The following is a 21,589-nucleotide window of genomic DNA, read 5'->3' as shown; positions in this document are numbered from 1 at the left end:
TTCTAGTGGTATACATATTTCCCACTACCTTCTCTCTTTGTTCTGACATTTGGGGCTTCAAACTCTGGAGAAGTATGTCAAACCTTTGGGCAGGATACTTATGTCCTATTATCCCCAGTCCTGGGGTTTAATCAGACACTAAGAGTCTAAAGGAAAATGTCCACTCCACATCTCATTACTCTCTCATTTTCTTTCCCTTATTATAACTTCTGTAATATATCATGGGATTGGAATATCCTTGGCCATGGTGTTCTAATGAGTTTACCAATTTTATATGTTTAGATATGAAGGAAGTGTTGTCATATAGCAAAGGGCCTAACTACCTCCATTGGCCTGTTGTGACAGGATACTGACCCTATACATCATTTAACCACTGTAGGCATTATTTATCTTTTTAAACCAGGGAACTATCACTTGTTCTAAATAATTTAAGCTTTGAGAAGCATCAAATGAAATGATCAAAATGAAATCTGTTTATACAGTGTAAGTTAAAGACATCCATAACTATTTTAAACATTGCATTTAGTATCATGACTCTCTAAATAAGGTTTATTCTTCCAGAAAATCATGGACAAAAATTATCCTATAAGAAAATGAAAACATCATGTCATCTGTGCCAATTCCAATTTTAGGAAGAGTACTTATTAGGGCTTTGATTATTCTTTGATGTTCTTTGTTGTCAAAGTGAAGTAACCTAAATGATGTTATGCTTACATCCTGGAATGAAAGGAGGAATGAGAATCTTCTATTATTGTTTTTCTAAAAATTATATTTCTTATTTCTTAATACAACAGAATATATCCATATATATCATCAAGGATGAATCTTCCTCTCATTTGGCTTAATGAAATATCTGGGAGTTATGAAAAAATTCCTTTGCTGCTCTTGTTGCCATAAACCTTGTGTTATCAGTGTTACATAGACCATGGCTAGCCATTTAATGCCATGAATTATGGCATATAATTTGAATTGAGAGCTTTGTTCCTATCAAAGGTAAAAATGCTTCTGGAGTGAGTGAGGAAGGCTTTGAAGCAGTGAGTGAGAGAGTTTCCCCTGTAATATCATTGGGATCTGACAGCAGGACCTTGAAGAGGAGGGTTCTAATCCTGTCTGCCACTATGTGACAGGCAAGTCACTTGATCTCCTTTTTTTTTTTTTTAGTCTCTCTCTATAGCCTAGGCTGGAGTGCAGTGGCACCATCTCGGCTTACTGCAACCTCTGCCTCCTGGGTTTAAGCGATTCTCCTGCCTCAGTTTCCCGAGCAGCTACAACTACAGGCACTTGCCACCAGGCGCCCGGCTAATTTTTGTATTTTTAATAGAGACAGGGTTTCACCATGTTGGTCAGGCTGGTCTCGAACTCCTGACCTCAAGTGATCCACCCGCCTCGGCCTCCCAGAAGTGCTGGGATTACAGAGGTGAGCCGCGGCGACTGGCCCTGATATCTTTGAACTCGGTTCCCTCATCTGTAAGCCAGCGGCTCGGGCTGGATAATCCATATGTCCTTTAAGCCAAGATATTCAGGACTTGTAAATAATGCTGACTTTGCAAAGTAAGATATTGTCCGGTGCCTGCAGAATCAGGCAATTCCAAGGCCATTATAAGGCAAAACAAAGCTCAGATTTGAAGAGAGAAAATTTCTTTTCAAGGACTTCTTCCGAAGCATAAATATAAGGCAGATAACGTCAACACAGGAGAAAGGCAGTCTATGCAATGTAAAATTCCCTCTTAACATCTGGGATCACTGTTACATCCTATTGAACGAATGGGACTCAGGTAGGCCATTTGACTACAACACCCGAAATTAAGTCCTTGGTATTTCTTGGGTACTCTGGCATTGTTAGGGACGATCACATATGTTAACTCATTTTATACTTAAAGCAACTTGAAAACTTCAAGAAACGGAGATGGAGATTTTGCGGCTTGCCCAAGTCCCACAGCTAGTGAGTGCAGAGAATTTTAAACTCAGTTGTGCGCCTAGTGCAGGTTCCAGAACCTCAGAAACCTCCGTGGGGCTTTATGAAACATAAGGACGTAGGCCGCTAGTAACAATAGCTAACGTGAGGGCCAGGCTCCCTGCTGCATGCTGTATGCTGCATGCTGTAGTCGCATTTTCTTGGTTAGCCCTCAGAACAACCTTGTGACTGCTAGGTACTGTGAGGTACTGCTAGTACTTGTTTACTCTTTGAAGGGAGGGGTAGGCTCTGAGACCCGCGAGTTGAGCTGCAGGGGGGTGAGTGTTACGCTACCAGGTAGATGAGGGTCTGTGTAAATTTGGGGGAAGGGAAGAGGTGGGTTGTCTCCCAATTTCGGTTCTTTGAAGGAGAGAGGGGCCTCTCCAGCTGTGGTCTCCACGTACAGTCGGTCTCTGATCTCCCGAGGCTTTGTGCCACTTCGCGTCCAGGGATCTTTATGTCCCAATTAGCGTGCAAGGTTCTTGCCTCCAGTTGTATGTACTGAGGCGGCGGGAAGGAGCACTGAAGGAGGGCTCAGACCGCAATGCCCCCCAGCCTGTAGCTATTCTCGGGGACTGCAACTACCGCAGCCGCGACGCCGGACTTCCAGCGGGGGCTGGCGCAGGCTCCTTGTTCTCCTGCAGCCCGCGGCGGCGCCTGGAGGGTGCTCAGCTGACCTGGGGGCGGGGCCGGGGCGGAGACCTAAAGCCTCTGCTCCTTCCGAGTGGGTGAGTGGGTTCCCCCGCCGGTCTCTTGTCCCGCTGCCTTTCGATCCTTCCACATCTCTGTGGCGCGAGCTCCCAAGATGCGCCTCCACTTGATCCTGCTGCTCGCGCTGTGCGGTACAGGCACCACCGCCGCGGCGCTTAGCTACAGCTTGCGGGGAAACTGGAGCATCTGCAATAGGAACGGCTCGCTGGAGCTGCCCGGCGCGGTCCCAGGCTGCGTGCACAGCGCCTTGTTCCAGCAGGGCCTGATCCAGGTACGGCATGCGGCCGACCCGTAGCGAGCCTGCGCCCGACTTCCTCTGGGTGCTGAGAGGGGCCCAGGAACCGCCTGGCAGCCCCCAGCTCTGGGCCATTCTTGTCGGTTTGGCAGTAACTTCCCCTTTGCATCTTGTGATCTGAGGGGGGAAATGCCCAGGCTATGGGGTACGGGCTTGACGGAGACTGAGCGACGGACCCATGTTGGGACATCAGTAACTCTGGAAAGCGGAAGTTTAGATAGAGGAACAGTGTTGCTACTAGCAGTTTATTTACTGCAGTCGTTCTCGACTGAAGCGTGTATACAAAGGGCATGCTGTCACTGACAAGCGTAAGGTCGGGAATTACTGTCTTTACTATCTGCACGCTACAGGGGACAACAGCGTTTTGCTAAGTAAGGGTTAACTCTATTGAGTAATGTCTCTGTTTTTTATTTTCGCTTTTAAGCGTCAGGGAGTCAGATTTGGGATTGATGCAGCACAGACGCTGTGGAGAATGACCTACAAGAGTAAAGTTGGGTTTGTCAGTGCTAGTGTGGCTAATAATGGGTAAATAATTTTTAAGGCTAACTTGGTGATGAACAAAGGTGCTGTTTCCTCTCAGGGAGTGTGTGTGTGTGTGTGTGTGTGTGTGTGTGTGTATCTCAATGGAGTCTCCAATTTACAGACTACTTGTGGCGGACGTTTTCCTGTTTGGCTGCCTCTGCACATAGGTTTGCAAACTGACTTCCATCCTCCAACTGCTTTTGCTGTTCCCTCTTGCACAGCGTTCCCACGTGTTGCCTTTACATGGGACAAGATGTGCTTGTAATTGATCTACTTGTGGGATGCATACATTGTCCAATCCTCATAACAACTCTATATAGTAAGTGTTCATATCTGAATTTTATGGATAATATGGAATTATGGAACACAGAGAAATTAGGAAGGTGACCAATATCATACAGCAACTAAATGGAAAGAAATGGAATTCTAATCCAGGTCAACGCCATAGCCTGGTATCTATACTATGTGGTATGCTTACTTTGGTTTTTTGAAAAATCATGTGTTTTTGAAGCACTGTGGTTGACTTTCAGGAGCACCATTCTAAGTTTATTTCCATGACAAGGTGGTCACCTGCAGTTATGCAAAATTTCTGACCTGGTACTTAGTCGTTTTTTTTTTGTTTTTTGTTTTCCTGAGATGTGTATCAGAAAGGAGGTGAATGTTGTAAATGACATTGACCATAGTCCAATGTATTTTTATAGTAAATCGTTCCCAAACTTCAGTACTTTATTTTTAGTTGACAAACTACTTGTGATATAGAACACAGTTGACCACAGTATACTCTGAGTCTTCACTTATATCTGCTTTGAGAATGCCTCTGTTTATTTTGTAGGGTTCCTCCTTGCCTCATTTTACTGAAATAATTAAGCCAATGGGTGCTGGTATGTTGGCTCAAGCTGGTTATTCCAGAGCATTGGGAGGCCAAGGTGGGAGGATCTGTTGAGTCCAGTAGTTCAAGACCAGTGTGGCCAACACAGAAAGAGTCTATGAGGCCGAGGTGGGAAAATTACTTGAGGCCAAGAGTTCAAGACCAGCATGGCTTAGAGATTCTATCTCTACCAAAATAAATAAATAAATAAATAAATAAAAATTAAGCCAATGCGAAATAAAGAGTAAGTCAGTAAGTCAGTAAGTCAGATTATTGTGCCATATTACAGAGCTAAGAAACAATGTTTGGTTACTACAGATATTTAATGAAAATGAATTTGCTCATAGTATGAAATAACTTCCTCATAGGAACAATTTGAAGAGATTTCTTAAGTCTCTTCATAAATTCTTAGAAAAACATTGAGGTTTCAGTCAGGTGGATATGGGTCTCATATGGCAGTGGGATGAGAAATGAGAAGGCTTTTGGGGCTTAAGAAACACAAGGCCCATTGAAAATAATCATCAGGCTGGGCACAGTGGCTCATGCCTGTAATCCCAGCACTTTGGGAGGCAGAGGTAGGTGGAGTTTGAGACCAGTCTGGGCAATCTGGCGAGACCCTGTCTCTATAAATAATTAAAAAATTAACTGGGTGTGGTGGCATGCACCTGTGGTCCTAGCTACTAGGGAGGCTGAGGTGGGAGGATTGCTTGAGCCCAGGAGGTTGAGGCTGCAGTGAGCCGTGATCTGTACTCCAACCTGGGCAACAGAGTGACACCCTGTCTCAAAAAAAAAAAAAAAAAAAGTAAAGAAATAATCGTCAACATCAGATCAGTATCGTTATTTGGTAATGTGAGACTGTTATCCTACCTGCTTTATTGTAACATCCCTTTTTGGTGTTGGCATCAGGAAATAGTCTATGGTTTATAGTAGACAGTGGGCCAAATATTGTGTTTGTATAAGAACTTAAAACATATATTGGTGATATCATTCATTCATTTATTTATTCACCTAGTTAATTATCTCATATTTATTTCGTACCTCTGATGTGGCAGGCACTATTCTAAGTACCTGAAATCGAGTGGTAAAGAAAACAAAGTCCTTTCCCTAATGGATATTCTAGTGGAGGAGATAGACACATACCAAATTCATAAATAATGTTATGGCAGGTGACGCACTGAAGAAAAATTGAGCAGGTTAAAGGAAGAGACAGTGAAGGCTGGTTGGAAAGCATTGCTATTTTTTAAAAAGTGGTTCAAGATAGGTATTTTGATGAGGTGACTTTTAAACAAAAAGACCTGTTTGAAAAGGTCACTTTTAAGGAGAAGTGCATTTCCAGCAAAGAGGAAAAACACAGGAGTGGGGAAGAGAGAGGCCCTGAGGCAGGAATGAGCTTGACAAGTTTCAGGAATAGTCAGCAGGCCAGTGTGGCTAGAGACCTGTGAACAGAGGGAAGGAGAGGAGTTCAAAGTCTAGGGCAGATCATGAAGGGCTGTGAGCCATAGGAAGCACTTTGCCTTTTATTCTCTATGTGATGGGAAGTTATTGGGGGCTTTGAGCTTAGAGTAGCATGATTAGATTTGCCTTTTTCAAGGTCACTCTGTTGTGTGAAGGCTGAAGTGCAGGAGAGTGGAAGCCTGGAGACCAACCAGGGGACTATTGCTGGTCTATGGGCAAGAGATGACTTCTGGCTTGGACCAGCATGGTGGCAGTGAAATGGTGAGAATGGTTGTGAGAACACATTTTAAATGTCAAAACAACAGGATTTCTTCAGTTGGATTTGTAAATGGATTGGGAGAGAGAAGGGGGAGGTGCAGGAAAATGCCAGGATTTTTTATCTGAGCTGGTTAAATGAAATTTGTATTTAGTGAGAGATTCTGTGGCTAGTCTTGGCTTTTTCATAGGTGACTCTCTGGGTTTTCTGTGCAGAATCTAAACCTTTGGTTTCTTAGAGAGACTTTTGGGTTCTCTGTGAAAAGTTACTCCTTCAGCCTGCTATTATTATTATTATTATTATTATTATTATTTGAGATGGAGTTTTGCTCTTGTTGCCCAGGCTGGAATACAATGACACGATCTCAGCTCACCGCAACCTCTGCCTCCTGGGTTCAAGCGATTCTCCTGCCTCAGTCTCCCAAGTAGCTGGGATTACAGGCATACGCCACCACGCCTGACTAATTTTGTACTTCTAGTAGAGACGAGGTTTCTCCATGTTGGTCAGGCTGGTCTTGAACTCCTGACCTCAAATGAACCGCCTGCCTCTTCTTCCCAAAGTGCTGCGATTACAGGCATGAACCACTGTGCCCAGCCCTCAGCCTGCTATTATGCCACACAGTATAATAGGCGTTAAGAATAAAAAAAGAAATTGAGAGTGAGACTATAGTTCTTATTTTGTGGGAGGCCACATTTAGTGAGGCAGAAAACTAATTAATTTCCATATGATACGTTAAGTGCATAGATAAAGGGACCCTTGTTAGGAATGCTCTGAGCTTTTCTGTGGAATTTCTCACTGGTGTAAGTTTTTAAGCAGTTTCTTCCTTTTTTTTTTTTTTTTTAGATAGTCTCTGTATGCCAACCTTAAAATACATAGATAAGTAAGAAGAAGGTTGGAAACATCACTTCCAGAGATAACCACTATTTTTTTTTTTTTGACAGCTGTTCATGTGGCTAATGCCCCCAACAGTTTTATTTATTTATTTATTTATTTTTATTTTTAATTTTTTCCCTTTTTTTAAAATTATACTTTAAGTTCTAGGGTACATGTGCACAACGTGCAGGTTTGTTACATATGTATACATGTGCCACGTTAGTGTGCTGCACCCGTTAACTCATCATTTACATTAGGTATTATCTCCTAATGCAATCCCTGCCTGCTCCCCCCACCTCATGACAGGCCCGGGTATGTGATATTTCCCACCCTGTGTCCAAGGGTTCTCATTGTTCAATTCCCACCTATGAGTGAGAACATGCGGTGTTTGGTTTTCTGTCCTTGCGATAGTTTGCTCAGAATGATGGTTTCTAGCTTCATCCATGTCCCTACAAAGGACATGAACTCACATCCTTTTTTATGGCTGCATAGTATTCCATGGTGTACATGTGCCACATTTTCTTAATCCAGTCTGTCACTGATGGACATTTGGGTTGATTCCAAGTCTTTGCTATTGTGAATAGTGCCGCAATAAACATACGTGTGCATGTGTCTTTATAGCAGCATGATTAATAATCCTTTGGGTATATACCCAGTATGGAATGGCTGGGTCAAATGGTATTTCTAGTTCTAGATCCTTGAGGAATTGCCACACTGTCTTCCACAATGGTTGAACTAGTTTACAATCCCACCAACAGTGTAAAAGTGTTCTTATTTCTCCACATCCTCTCCAGCACCTGTTGTTTCCTGACTTTTTAATGATTGCCATTCCATCTGGTGTGAGATGGTATCTCATTGTGGTTTTGATTTGCATTTCTCTGATGACCAGTGATGATGAGCATCTTTTCATGTGTCTGTTGGCTGCATAAATGTCTTCTTTTGAGAAGTGTCTGTTCATATCCTTTCCCCACTTTTTGATGGGGTTGTTTGTTTTTTTCTTGTAAATTTGTTTGAGTTCTTTGTAGATTCTGGATATTAGCCCTCTGTCAGATGAGTAGATTGCAAAAATGTTCTCCCATTCTGTAGGTTGCCTGTTCACTCTGATGGTAGTTTCTTTTGCTGTGCAGAAGCTCTTTAGTTTAATTAGATCCCATTTGTCAATTTTGCTTTTGTTGCCATTGCTTTTGGCATTTTAGTCATGAAGTGCTTGCCCATGCCTATGTCCTGAATGGTATTACCTAGGTTTTCTTCTAGGGTTTTTATGGTTTTAGATCTAACATTTAAGTCTTTAATCCATCTTGAATTAATTTTTGTATAAGGTATAAGGAAGGGATCCAGTTTCCGCTTTCTACATATGGCTAGCCAATTTTCCCAGCACCATTTATTAAATAGGGAATCCTTTCCCCATTTCTTGTTTTTGTCAGGTTTGTCAAAGATCAGATGGTTGTAGATGTGTGGTATTATTTCTGAGGGCTCTATTCTGTTCCATTGGTCTATGTTTTGGTACCAGTACCATGCTGTTTTGGTTACTGTAGCCTTGTAGTATAGTTTGAAGTCAGGTAGCATGATGCCTCCAGCTTTGTTCTTTTTGCTTAGGATTGTCTTGGCAATGTGGGCTCTTTTTTGTTTCCATATGAACTTTAAAGTAGTTTTTTCCAATTCTGTGAAGAAAGTCATTGGTAGCTTGATGGGGATGGCATTGAATCTATAAATTACCTTGGGCAATATGGCCATTTTCACAATATTGATTCTTCCTATCCAGAAGCGTGGAATGTTCTTCCATTTGTTTGTGTCCTCTTTTATTTCCTTGAGCAGGATAACCACTATTAAAATGAAAAAAAAATTCAGTGTATGCATTCTAATTTTTTAAATGCATACACATTTATAAGTATTTAAATATACAACTTAACAACTCTTTCACATTTAATATTTTGTGATGCTCTTACCTGCAGTAAACAGGTTTCTATAAACCATGTTTAGTGGCTCTTTTAAAATTCTGTTATATACACTTACCATCACTTATAATCTATTACTTATTGTTGGATAGTTAAATCTGACTCCATTTTTTTTCTATTTTTTTGATGAGGATCCTTTTAACTAAATTTTACTGTACGTCTTTGTTTTCTTATACAAATATTTAAAAGTTAAATAGCTGATTCATAGGATATGTATTTTTTTTAGTCATTTAGTATGTGCTTCTAAGTTGCTTTTCATAAACATTGTACCAGTTGTACACTGCCACCATTATTTTATCAGAGTGCTTGTCTTAGGTGCTAGATTTCAATATTATTTAAGAAACAAATCAAAATCAATTTATTTTCTTGTAAGGTCAAATATATATGTTTATTTCATGTGTTTATTGGTGATGTGGGCATTTCTAATTCATCTTCTTTATCTGTTTTTCTTTTGGCTATTTATCTTTAATGGCAATTTTTTTTTGTTTTTTTTTGAGACAGAGTCTCACTCTGTCACCCAGGTTGGAGTGAAGTGGCATCATCTTCCTCACTGCATTCTCTGCCTCCCAGGTTCAAGCGATTCTCATGGTCTCACTGTGTTGCTCAAGCTGGTCTTGAACTCCTGAGCTCAGGCAATCTGCCCACCTCGGCCTCCCAAAGTGCTGGGATTACAGGTGTCAGCCACCATGGCTGGCCTCTCTAATACAGATTTATAAGGCCCCTTTGTTATATATTTTCAAAAATTCAAATTCAAAATAAATCCCAAATGTCCCATTTATTAATGAAGTATTTTGTCATATGGATGTTGTAAAGCTATGTATGTTGAAATCTTTTGTTTTTCTTTTATGGTTGTTTCTGTCTTTGGTAGTTTGCTTAAAAATAATTCCTCTCAGCTATCTTTATGGTTCCTGTTTTTTTTTTTTTTTTTTTTGAGACGGAGTCTCGCTCTGTCGCCCAGGCTGGAGTGCAGTGGCCCGATCTCAGCTCACTGCAAGCTCTGCCTCCCGGGTTTACGCCATTCTCCTGCCTCAGCCTCCCGAGTAGCTGGGACCATAGGCGCCCGCCACCTCGCCCGGCTAGTTTTTTGTATTTTTTTTTTAGTGGAGATGGGGTTTCACCATGTTAGCCAGGATGGTCTCGATCTCCTGACCTTGTGATCTGCCCGTCTCGGCCTCCCAAAGTGCTGGGATTACAGGCTTGAGCCACCGCGCCCGGCCCCCTGTATTTAAAATTTTGATTCATTTGAGGTTTTTGCCAAATAGTTCATAGGAGAAATTGATTTGAACAATTTCTCTCTTGTCCACTGATATATTACTTTTATCATGCACTAAATTCCCATATACTGATATAATATTGTTATTCCTTCTCTTTTAATCTTTAAAAAGGTTAAAAGATTAAAATTCTTTTAAAAATATATATTTATTTAATGTTCATTGGATAAAAGCAATACAGAAAATATAAAGAAGGAAGAAAAACCAATAAAACACATAATATAAAGCAGATATAAAAGTCTTTACCACTGTAAAATTACTAGTGTTTATCTTTCCACATTGTTTTCTAAGTATATATAGACAAATATAATAACATAATAATGAAATCATCACCTAAGGTGGTTTTGTTAGCTACTTTAACATTTAAAACATATCATGAATATATTTGTCTGTATCTGTAAATATAGATCCAGAATTATTTCAAATAGCTTCATAGACCGCATTATAAAGATGTGTTCTTATTCAAAATCTACACTTAAAAATAAAAATTATAAGTATATAAATATACACATATACTAAAAAGTGGTGGGCATCAGATACTTAGTACTTTTTCTGTAAATTTTATTATTATCTTATATTCTTCATCTGCAATTGGGACAAATGGCCAGAGAAAGATATATTTTAGATGTGTGAATTTATTAACTATAAACTATAAGAGTACATCATAGTAGCTATACATGTGATTAACAAGCTAGTCACAATCATTCTTTTCATTTTATAAACACAAACTATTGTATTATAAATACAAAATAAGAAAAAGATAGTTAAATGTTAGCTGTTATGAAGAGTGAAAACATTATATAAACTTCAAACGGTTGCTTTCTGCACCTGCATCAATGTAATTTCATGATTTTCTACCAATTTCATTTGTATAAAGAATATGATCAATTTATCATTCACTTTCATGTCCCCACATGGAAAGTGGTAGGTGAGTATCTGTAGGAATACAACTTATTGTCTGCTTGTCCACTGAAAATAGCCCTGTGTCCCTATCCAGTCTACACTCTGAACTTTGTCTTCATGAGCAGCCAGATCATACAACTTCTTGTATCCCACAACTTGACAATGTTATCTAAAGATCCTGAAATCAGCTGCTGTTCATGGGTAGGAGACCATTTTACTAATGTCACCCAACCTATATGTGAAGTTAGGGACAGTGACATCAAAGAATGGTCTCTAGTTCAGGGATCCCACAGTCTGGTATGCCTATCTGTGCTTCCAGATGCTAACCACTTACAAAGTTGGAGAAAGGGAAATACAATTAAGCACTTTATTTCCTGTCAGAGTTTGACTTCAGACTGTCAGACTCAACATTCTACACTCTAATTGTATGGTCCCAAGATGCACTGCAGATTTCTTTAGCATCTGACCACAGAACTGAGGAAATTGCTTCCTTGTGACCAGAGCGGGTCACTATGGGAGTCCTAACTGCTCTGTGTTCTCTGTCAATTTGTGGATTCCTCCATTTCATCTTCTGTAGGGACTGTAAACCAGATCTTTAGCATCTTATCCCTGGAGCCACTGCAAAATGTAGTTCCTGAGTTATCAACAGCTATAGACTCTGCACTTCCAGCATGACCTCGGCAGCACGGTCGGGCTTTCACTTTGTTTCTCTCTGTTCCACTCCCATAAGAGAATAGTTGGATCCATAGAGGCACTCAAACATAAGCAAGACAAACTGTCTTTTTTTTTTTTTTTGCCCAGGCCACATCTTTTACAACATCCATATGTCCCACAATTGTCATTATTGACTTCCCTTCCAAGGACCGGATTTGAGAGGTCTTATCATAAGAACCAGTCAAGATCCATTCCTCTGCCCCTTTAACTGAAATGATCCAGTCATCATGGAACATGCATTGCTCTGGCTGGGGTGCTGTGTACTTCACATATTCTATTTTCACAACTGCCTCTGATGGCATATTCTCCAGTTCCGTGTGTTTGATCGAGGACATTCGCAGAAACTGGCCCTTAAGAAGGAAATACAACTCCATATGTTTGTGGAACTCATTTTTGTCCTTTAGTAATTTATTGATGATGTTACTAAGGTCAGCAAATTCAGAGGTGGCAGGGACTGAGAAGGAAACATCATCTACGGCATATTTCTTGTTATCGGTGTAGAAGTATGTTTGGAGCTGAGCCATGGCAAGGAGTACACACAAGGCTTTTGGGTTAGTAGACAGAGAATGGGAGCTCCTGTCTCTTAACTACAAAGAGGCCACTCAAAATTAGACTGCACAGGTAAGCGAGAAGCTGCGGTCGAAGCCTGGACTCTGCTTTTTCTCCTTGGGTCTCCTCCACCCACAATCATTCTTTCTAAGGAGCCATGAGTCTGTCTATGGAGTCTCCAATCTGCAGGTTATCACTCATAAGGACATTCTAACAATATATGTGCATCAGTGTACATTATACTTTTGTATTCTTTAAGTAGCAAATAAGCAGTTTCTATGTGAATGTTGTTAAACTTTTGGTGAATTTCAAACAAATAGTTAAATACAGATACTTGCAAAATGAAATTTCATGTATCCATCACCTGGCTTCAACATGATCAATTCATGGCTAATTTTGTTTAGTCTCTATCCACTGTGCCATCCCTTATTATTTTGTTTTGTTATTTTATTTTATTTTATATATATATTTTTTGAGATAGGGTATTACTCTGTCACCCAGGCTGAAGTGCAGTGGCGTGGTCGTGGCTCACTGCAGGCTTCACCTCCTGGACTCAGGCGATCCTCCTGCCTCAGCCTCCCAAGTAGCTAGGACTACAGGTTCACACCACCATACCCAGCTAATTTGTTTCTTTTTTGTAGAGACAGAGTCTCCCTGTGTTGCACAGGATGGTCTCAAACTCCCAGGCTCAAGCAATATTCCCATCTCGGCCTCCCAAAGTGTAGGGATTATAGGTGTGAGCTGTCGCTCCTGGTCCCCTTAGTATTATAAAGTAATCCCAGTTATCACATTATTTCATCCACAGACATTTCAGTATGGGTCTCTAAAAGATAAGGACTTCCTTTTTCTTCAACGTAACCACAATACCATTATGACTCGTGAAATATTTTTGATGTGTTTCAGAGAAGACAGTCCCATTATTATAATCCAAAATGACTAAACATACATTTTTTTTTTCTTAAAACAGAAGGTTTTCTGGTTGTTATACTAACCTTCCACAGAGATCTTAAGCGGTGGCTCAAGCCTGTAATCCCAGCACTTTGGGAGGCCGAGACGGGCGGATCACGAGGTCAGGAGATCGAGACCATCCTGGCTAACACGGTGAAACCCTGTCTCTACTAAAAAAAATACAAAAAACTAGCCGGGCGACGAGGCGGGCGCCCGTAGTCCCAGCTACTCGGGAGGCTGAGACAGGAGAATGGCGTGAACCCGGGAGGCAGAGCTTGCAGTGAGCTGAGATCCGGCCACTGCACTCCAGCCTGGGCGGCAGAGCAAGACTCCGTCTCAAAAAAAAAAAAAAAAAAAAAAAAAAAAAAAAAAAAACTTGTAAGAATGAAATCTTTGTTTGAATACTGAGAATGATAGAAAATATTTTTAAATTAAAAAAGAAAAAATAATGAAATGTTCAGCTTTACGTGATCATTTTGTGATGTGAAATGATCTCAAAAGCTTTTTAGGAAATGACCCTTTAAAGATATGTATGTCTTCTTCTAAAAATTTGACTGACTTAAAGTAAAATTAAAAAAAAAAGGTTGGCTGCATCTATCAAGTGTGACATTAAGGAGATAAAATAGCTAATGACTCTGCATTTGAAATTTAATTTAAACAGAAATAGTCATCAATTAATAACGTTGCTCAATTTCTGGGAAGAGAAAAGTCTAAGGTTTTTAAGCCCTCATTTGAAAAAAACGGTTTTAAAAATCCTGATCCTTAAACCTGGACATACGCTTTTTTGTTTGATGCCACATGAGGTGCGTTTGGGGTATGGGAGGATTTGCTTTGTCTGGCCCCGAACTGAAAATCAAAGGACTACCTGAGAGCTGAATTTTTAGGTAAGCGTTGGCTGGTCCTTATCATATATAAGTATAAATATGTGTAATCAGCCTATACAATTCATTTTCATGTAAAATTTATTTTACGTCTTCCACGTGTGATGCACTTTTCTTGGCCCTTTCATGTGCAGTTGTTCATAAAATTTCCACAACAACCCTCTGGAAAAGGTATAATAATTCACATTGACTGAGGCTCAGAGAAGTTATTGCCTAAGATTATGCACCTAATGGATGGTGGAGCAAGGATTCAAACACCGATGTTCTTTTCACCGTTGCATGCTGCTTATTGGCAGAAACAGTAAATAATAAACAAATGGAACAGTTATTATTTTAATTCAAATGTGTCTGATGAAAATAGAGACATGAGTACAATATACTTTTGTTCAAATTATACCACTAAAATCACCCCATTTGCTAAAAGCTCTAAAAAAATGTAAACATTTTCTCAGGGTTAATTCACATATCACTTCTTTCTGTATTCTCCATCTCTTGGAATTCTCTTCGTTTCAGCCATCACTTCTGTACCACAATTGCTGAAATGCTTGTGTCTAACCACCACATCTCACTTGATTTCCAGCTAGAAATTCTGTTCAACTCTCCTACCTCAGTGTCTTCATGGCATATGAAACTCCATATATCCAAATATTTCTTCTCTCAATTCTCCCAACCCTTACTTTCTCTTATTTTACCTATTTACAATAAAAGCATATGTATTTTCTCAGTAAACTAAGCCTAGGATCTTGGATCCGTTTTTTTTTTTCTCCCTCACGTCTGTTGTTAGGTACTGGATCTTTTAAGTCCAACTATAGTGTCTTATAACCATTCCTTACCATTTCTACCTCTATCAACCTAGCTCATTGTTTTCTTTTTTTAAAAAAGAGATTAATTTTAATGACATTTAGAAACAGGTAAAGCATATAAATAGTAAACGGTTTTTGTTGTTGTTGTTGTTGTTTTTAGATGGAGTCTTGCTCTGTTACCCAGGCTGGAGTGCAATGGCACTATCTCGGCTCACTGCAACCTCTGCTTCCCGGGTTCAAGTGATTCTCCTGCCTCAGCCTCATGAGTAGCTGGGGTTACAGGCACCCACCACCACCTAACCAATTTTTGTATTTTTAGTAGAGATGGTGTTTAACCATGTTGGCCAGGCTGGTCTCGAACTCCTGACCTCGTGATCCACCCACCTTGGCCTCCCAAAATGTTGGGATTACAGGCATAAGCCACCTTGCCTGGCCAATAGTAAACAGTTTTAAAGGTAGGCTATGTTATGAAAAGCATCCCTGTCTTCTAGGTCTCCAGTTCCCTTCTATAGAAACAACCACGATTAACCAGTTTCTGGTGTATTCTTCCATATATGTTATAAACATATACAGACAGATAATCATATATAGATTTATGTATTTCCCCCCCACAGATGATTGCATTCTATATATATATATATATAGTTTTATATTGACTTTTTTCTTTAACTTAATATATCTTAGATATCATTTCAGATTGGTACATGTAATAGAAATGAAGGCTATCATTTATTAAGTGCACACTATGTACCAAGAACTGTTCTAAGCACTTTTCGTAATTATCTCGTGCACTCTTTATACTGATCCTGTGAGGCATGTAGGTATGATTACTATCTCCGTTGTAGAACTGAGAAAACAGGTGTACAGAGATGTTTTATGAGCTTCACAAAGACTCACAGGTATTAGGATTAAGCTGGGGCTCAAACCCATGCAGAAAATATTTCACCAACTGCCTCTTCCACCTGTCAGCTACAGTCACCTCCTGGCTTCGTCTCAGAGGCAGTGGAACCATGTAGCTGCCCAGCCTCACTCCCAGAGCAAGTGTAATCTCCTCCTCTGACTCTTCCTATCAGCTAGGAATCTGTCTCTAGGCATTTATTCTAACCTTTCATGAGTTCCAGTGCTGGGAAGCCCACTGCTACACTTTAGTCAGGTGTCACTTGTCTCTGTGTCTCCTTAAAAACCTTGCATAATGCCTGGCACTTATAGTGGGCCAAGCAAATGGTTTGTCTTGTTTTCCCTTTTAAATTGTAGTCTCTTTGGTCAGAAAATAAGGACTCTCCTTAAATTGCAACTTTTTTCACTTAGAGCTGTGTTAGATGGAAAACAATATTTACTAACTTAAGGATTTTAGAAAAATATAATGTGAAGGTTGACCAAAACATGTTGCCAGACTCATGGGCTGGGGATCTCTTGTACCTGTGTACTCTTTGAAGTAAGAGTCATAGCTGAAGATCCTATTTGACAGAGGAGAAACTGAAGTTTGGAGAATATAGCTTCTGAATGAAACACTGTGATGGTTAATACTGAGTGTCAGCTGGATTGGATTGAAAGATACAAAGTACTGATCCTGGGTGTGTCTGTGAGGGTATTGTCGAAGGAGATTAACATTTTCCTCAGTGGACTGGGAAAGGCAGACCCACCTTTATTCTGGATGGGCACCATCTAATCAACTGCCAGCAGAGCCAGAATAAAAAGCAGACAGAAGAACGTGAAGAGACTAGAGTGGCTTAACCTCCCAGCCTCTATCTTTCTCCGTGCTGGATGCTTCCTACCCTTAAACATCAGACTCCAAGTTCTTCAGCTTTGGGAATTGGACTGGCTTCCTTGCTCCTCAGCTTCCAGATGGCCTATTATGGGACCTTGTGATCATGTGAGTTAATACTCCTTAGTAGACCCCCGTTTATATCTATCTATCTATCCTATTAGTTCTATCCCTCTAGAGAACCCTGACTAATACAGATTTTGGTACCAGCAGTGGTTCTAGAGGAACAGAATATTAAGGATGGAGTTCTTTTATTGATTTTGGGGTTTCTGGAATTGACTGCTTAATTTGATTAGACCAAAAAATGCTAAGGATTCTGTATCTTTTTTTTTTTTTTGAGATGGAGTCTCACTCTGTCACCCAGGCTGGAGTGCAGTGGCGCAATCTCTGCTCACCGCAAGCTCTGCCTCCTGGTTCATGCCATTCTCCTGCCTCAGCCTCCCGAGTAGCTGGGACTACACCCACCACCATGCCTGGCTAATTTTTTGTATTTTTAGTAGAGACGGAGTTTCACCATGTTAGCCAAGACGGTCTTGATCTCCTGACCTCTGTGATCTGCCCGCCTTGGCCTCCCAAACTGCTGGGATTACAGGTGTGAGCCACCGCGCCCGGCCTAAGGACTCTATTTCTAAAAGTATGGAGAACACCAATAGTCCTTGGCATGAACTGTTTAGAGAGTTATGCAAAATAAATGCATTTGATACTCTGATTCACTGCTTGTGAGAGGCAAGGAGTTTAGTGACTCTAAACATAATACTTTTGACCGTATGTGGAGAGCCAAGGAACATAATAAAACTGGTTGCTTGCTCCTACGTTCACTGGACAAAGTGATGAAAGAAAAATGATGAGCTCAGGGATTATAACTCCCAGCTTTAGAAGCAGTACTGAGCCTCACCCCTGCTAGATTGCCCTAAGTGAGAGTCTTATCTCCTATAGAAAAAGAGCTGAAACTGTGAAAAATAGACACAAGCTCTTATCGTGTGGCTGACCTGCAACGAAAGGTGCATGCACAGCCTTTCCAGGTGTCTACTGTTAAAGTGAGGGCATTGATTGGAAAAGAATGGGACCCTGCAACTTAGACTGGGGATGTGTGGGGGAACTGATGAAGCTGGGGATGCTGAGTTTGTAAACTCTGATGAACCTTTTTTGCCAGAAGAAACAGCTTCTTCATCCCCAGTAGTGGCAACATCCCCTCCCCAACCCATGCTGCCATCAACCTTTCCACCTTTGTCTCAGGAGATAAACCATGCGCTGCCTGAGGCAACAGTGATGGCCTCCTCTGAGGCAGTTGCCAGGCAAAATAATGTTGATTCTCCTCAAGAGCCACCCCCAACACCCCTGTTTAGTCTAGACCTATACCTAGACTGAAGTCCCAGTGGACCCCTAGAGGTGAGGTTCAGAGTGACCCATGAGGAGCTGTGCTACACTAGAAAAGGACTGCTTTAGTTTTCTAATTTATATAAGCAGAAATCTGGAGAACAGGCATGGGAAAGGATATTAAGAGTGTGAGATAATGGTGGAAGGAACACAGAGTTGGATCAGGCTGGATTTATTGATTTGAACCCACTAAATAGAGATTCTGCTTTTAATGTTGCAGCTCTGGGAGTTAAAAAGGTTTTAATGGTTCTAATAGTTTATTTGCTTGGTTAGCTGAAATATGGATACAAAATGGCCCACTGTGAGCAAGCTAGAAATGCCTGATCTCTCTCAGTTTGATGTAGAGGAAGGGATCCAAAGGTTGAGGGAGATTGGATGCTGGAGTGGATTGGTCACTTTAGACCTACCCATCCCAGCTGGGAGGGTTCAGAAGATATACCCTTGACAAATGCTTTGCGAAATAGATTTTTGACGGCAACAACTGCATCTCTGAAGAGTCCTTTAATTGCTCCTCTGTGTATGTCAGATCTAACAGTGGGAACTGTAGTCACTCAACTACAAAATTTATAGGCCCAGAACCCCTTGAATGAAGGGGAGACTGGGTCACCTTGAAAAGGACCCCACTATTCTAGTGACTGTTTATACTGTTAATATTTCTCCCATCCTTCCCCAAGGAGACCCCCAGCCTATTACCAGGGTAACTGCATTGAAGAAAGGGAAATGATCAGACATTTTGGGGACTACTGGACACTGGTTCTGAGCTGACATTGATACCAAGGGACCCAAAATGTCATTGTGGTCCTCCAGTTGAAGTAGAGGCTTATGGAGATCAGGTAATTAATAGAGTTTTAGCTCAGGTCTGACTTACAGTGGGTCCAGTGGGTCCCTGGATTCATCGTGTGGTCATTTCCCAGTGCCAGAATGCATAATTGGCATAGACATACTTAGCAGCTAGCAGAACCTCCACACTGGCTCCCTGACTTATAGGGTGAAGGTTATTATGATGGGAAAGGCCAGATGGAAGCCCTTAGAGATGCCCCACCTAGAAAAATAGTAAATCAAAAACAGTATTGCATCCCTGGAGGGATTGCGAAGATTAGTGCCACCATCAAAGACTTGAAAGTCTCAAGGGTGGTGATTCCCATCACATCCATGTTTAACTCTCCTATTTGGCCTGTGCAGAGGACAGAAGGATCTCGGAGAATGACAGTGGATTGTTATAAACTTAACCAAGTGGTGACTCCAATTGCAGCTGCTGTACCATAAGTGGTTTCATTGCTTGAGCAAATTAACACATCTCCTGGCACCTGGTGTGCAGTCATTGATTTGGCAAATGGCTTTTTCTCCATTCCTGTCCATAAGGCCCACCAGAAGCAATTTGCCTTCAGCTAGCAAGGCCAGCAATATACCTTTGCTGTCCTACCTCAGGGATATATCAACTCTCTGGCTTTATGTCATAATCTTGTTTGAAGAGACTTTGATCACTTTCACTTCCACAAGGTATCACACTGGTCCATTATGCCGGACCAGTGTGCTGATTGGATCCAGTGAGCAAGAAGTAGCAAACATACTGGACTTGGTGAAACATTTGTATGCCAGAGGATGGGAAATAAAATTCAGGGAACTTCTACCTCAGTAAAATTTTTAGGGGTCCAGTGGTGTGGGGCCTATTGAGATATTGCTTCTAAGGTGAAGGATAAATTGCTGCATTTGGCGCCTTCTACAACTAAGAAAGAGGCACAACGCCCTGTGGGCCTATTTGGATTTTGGAGGCAACACATTCTGCATTTGGTTGTGTTATTCTGACCCATTTATCAGGTGACTCAAAAGGCTGCCAGTTTTGAGAGGGGTCCAGAACAGAAGAAGGTTCTGCAACAGGTCCAGGCTGCTGTGCAAGCTGCTCTGCCACTTGGGCCATATGACCCAGCAGATCCAATGGTGCTTGAGGTTCAGTGGCAGATAGAGATGATGTTTGGAGCCTCTGGGAGGCCCTCATAGGTGAATCATAGCAGAGGCTGCTAGGATTTTGGATCAAGGCTCTGCCATCTTCTGCAGATAACTACTCTCCTTTTGAGAGAGAGCTCTTAGCCTGTTACTGGGCTTTGGTGGAAACTGAACCTTTGACTATGGGTCATCAATTCACTATGCGACCTGAACTGCCTATCATGAAGTGGGTGCTTTCTGACCCATCTAGCCATAGAGTAGGTTGTGCACAGCAGCATTCCCTCATCAAATGGAAGTGGTATATACATGATTGGGCTCAAGCAGGTCCTGAAGGCACAATTAAGTTACATGAGAAAATGGCTCGAAGGCAGAAGTGGCTCACTCTTGCCACCCTGTCTTTTCTCCCCCAGCCTGCACCAGTGGCTTCATGGGGAGTTCCCTATGATCAGTTGACAGAGGAAGAGAAGACTAGGGCTTGCTTCATAGATGGTTCTGCATGATATGCAGGCACCACCTAAAAGTGGACAGCTGCAGCACTACAGCCCCTTTCTAGGACATTGCTGAAGGACAGCGGTGAAGGGAAATCTTCCCAGTGGGCGGGACTTCGAGCAGTGCATCTGGTTGTGCACTTTACATGGGAGGAAAAATGGCCAGATATGCAGCTATATACTGATTCATGGGCTATAGCCAATGGTTTGGCTGGGTGGTCAGTGACTTAGAAGAAGCATGACTGGAAAATTGTGACAAAATTTGGGGAAGAGGTACGTGGATGGACCTCTCTGAATGGTCAAGAACTATGAAGATATTTGTATCCCATGTAAGTGCTCACCAACGGGTGACCTTGGCAGAGGAGGATTTTAATATTCAACTGAATAAGATGACTCATTCTGTGGATACCACTCAGCCTCTTTCCCCAGCCATCCCTGTCATCACCCAATGGGCCCATGAACAAAGTGGCCATGGTGGCAGGGATGGAGGTTATTCATGGGCTCAGAAACATGGATTTCCACTCAGCAAGGCTGACCTAGCTATGGCCACTGCTGAGTGTCCAATTTGCCAGCAGCAGAGACCGACACTGAGCCCGCGATATGGCATCATTCCTGGGGGTGATCAGCCAGCTACCTGGTGGCAGGGTGATTATATTGAACCGCTTCCATCATGGAAAGGGCAGAGGTTTGTTCTCACTGGAATGGACTCTTACTCTGGATATGGGTTTGCGTATCCTGCACACAATGCTTCTGCCAAGACTACCATTCATGGACTCACAGAATGCCTTATCCACCATCACGGTAATCCACACAGCATTGCCTCTGACCAAGGCCCTCACTTTACAGCTAAAGAAGTGTGGCAGTGGGCTTGTGCTCATGGAATTCACTGGTCTTACCATGTTTCCTATCATCCTGAAGAAGCTGGATTGATAGAATGGTGGAATGGCCTTCTGTCGTCACAATTACAATGCCAACTAGGTGACAATACTTTTCAGAGCTGCGACAAAGTTCTCCAGAAGACCATGTATGCTCTGAATCAGAATTCGTTATATAGTAC

The 21,589-nt window shown here is 41.5% G+C and overlaps 1 protein-coding gene and 1 pseudogene across 1 annotated transcript in view; one reads left to right on the top strand and one right to left on the bottom strand.

The window, feature by feature from the left end:
* Positions 1–2,663: 2,663 nt before the first annotated feature.
* Positions 2,664–21,589, top strand: part of MANBA (mannosidase beta) — a 147,365-nt gene continuing 128,439 nt past the window's right edge. Inside the window, 1 exon segment of the mRNA XM_033214886.1 lies at positions 2,664–2,936. Coding sequence (XP_033070777.1) covers positions 2,760–2,936 — 177 coding nt within the window. The 5' untranslated portion in view covers positions 2,664–2,759.
* LOC117086254 lies at positions 11,063–12,301 on the bottom strand (annotated as a pseudogene).

This window comes from Trachypithecus francoisi, unplaced genomic scaffold (genome assembly GCF_009764315.1).
Source record: "Trachypithecus francoisi isolate TF-2019V2 unplaced genomic scaffold, Tfra_2.0 Lachesis_group1, whole genome shotgun sequence".
NCBI classification, from domain to species: Eukaryota; Metazoa; Chordata; class Mammalia; order Primates; family Cercopithecidae; genus Trachypithecus; species Trachypithecus francoisi.
Note: the sequence above shows the minus strand (reverse complement) of the source record. Positions and strands in the feature narration are given on the sequence as shown.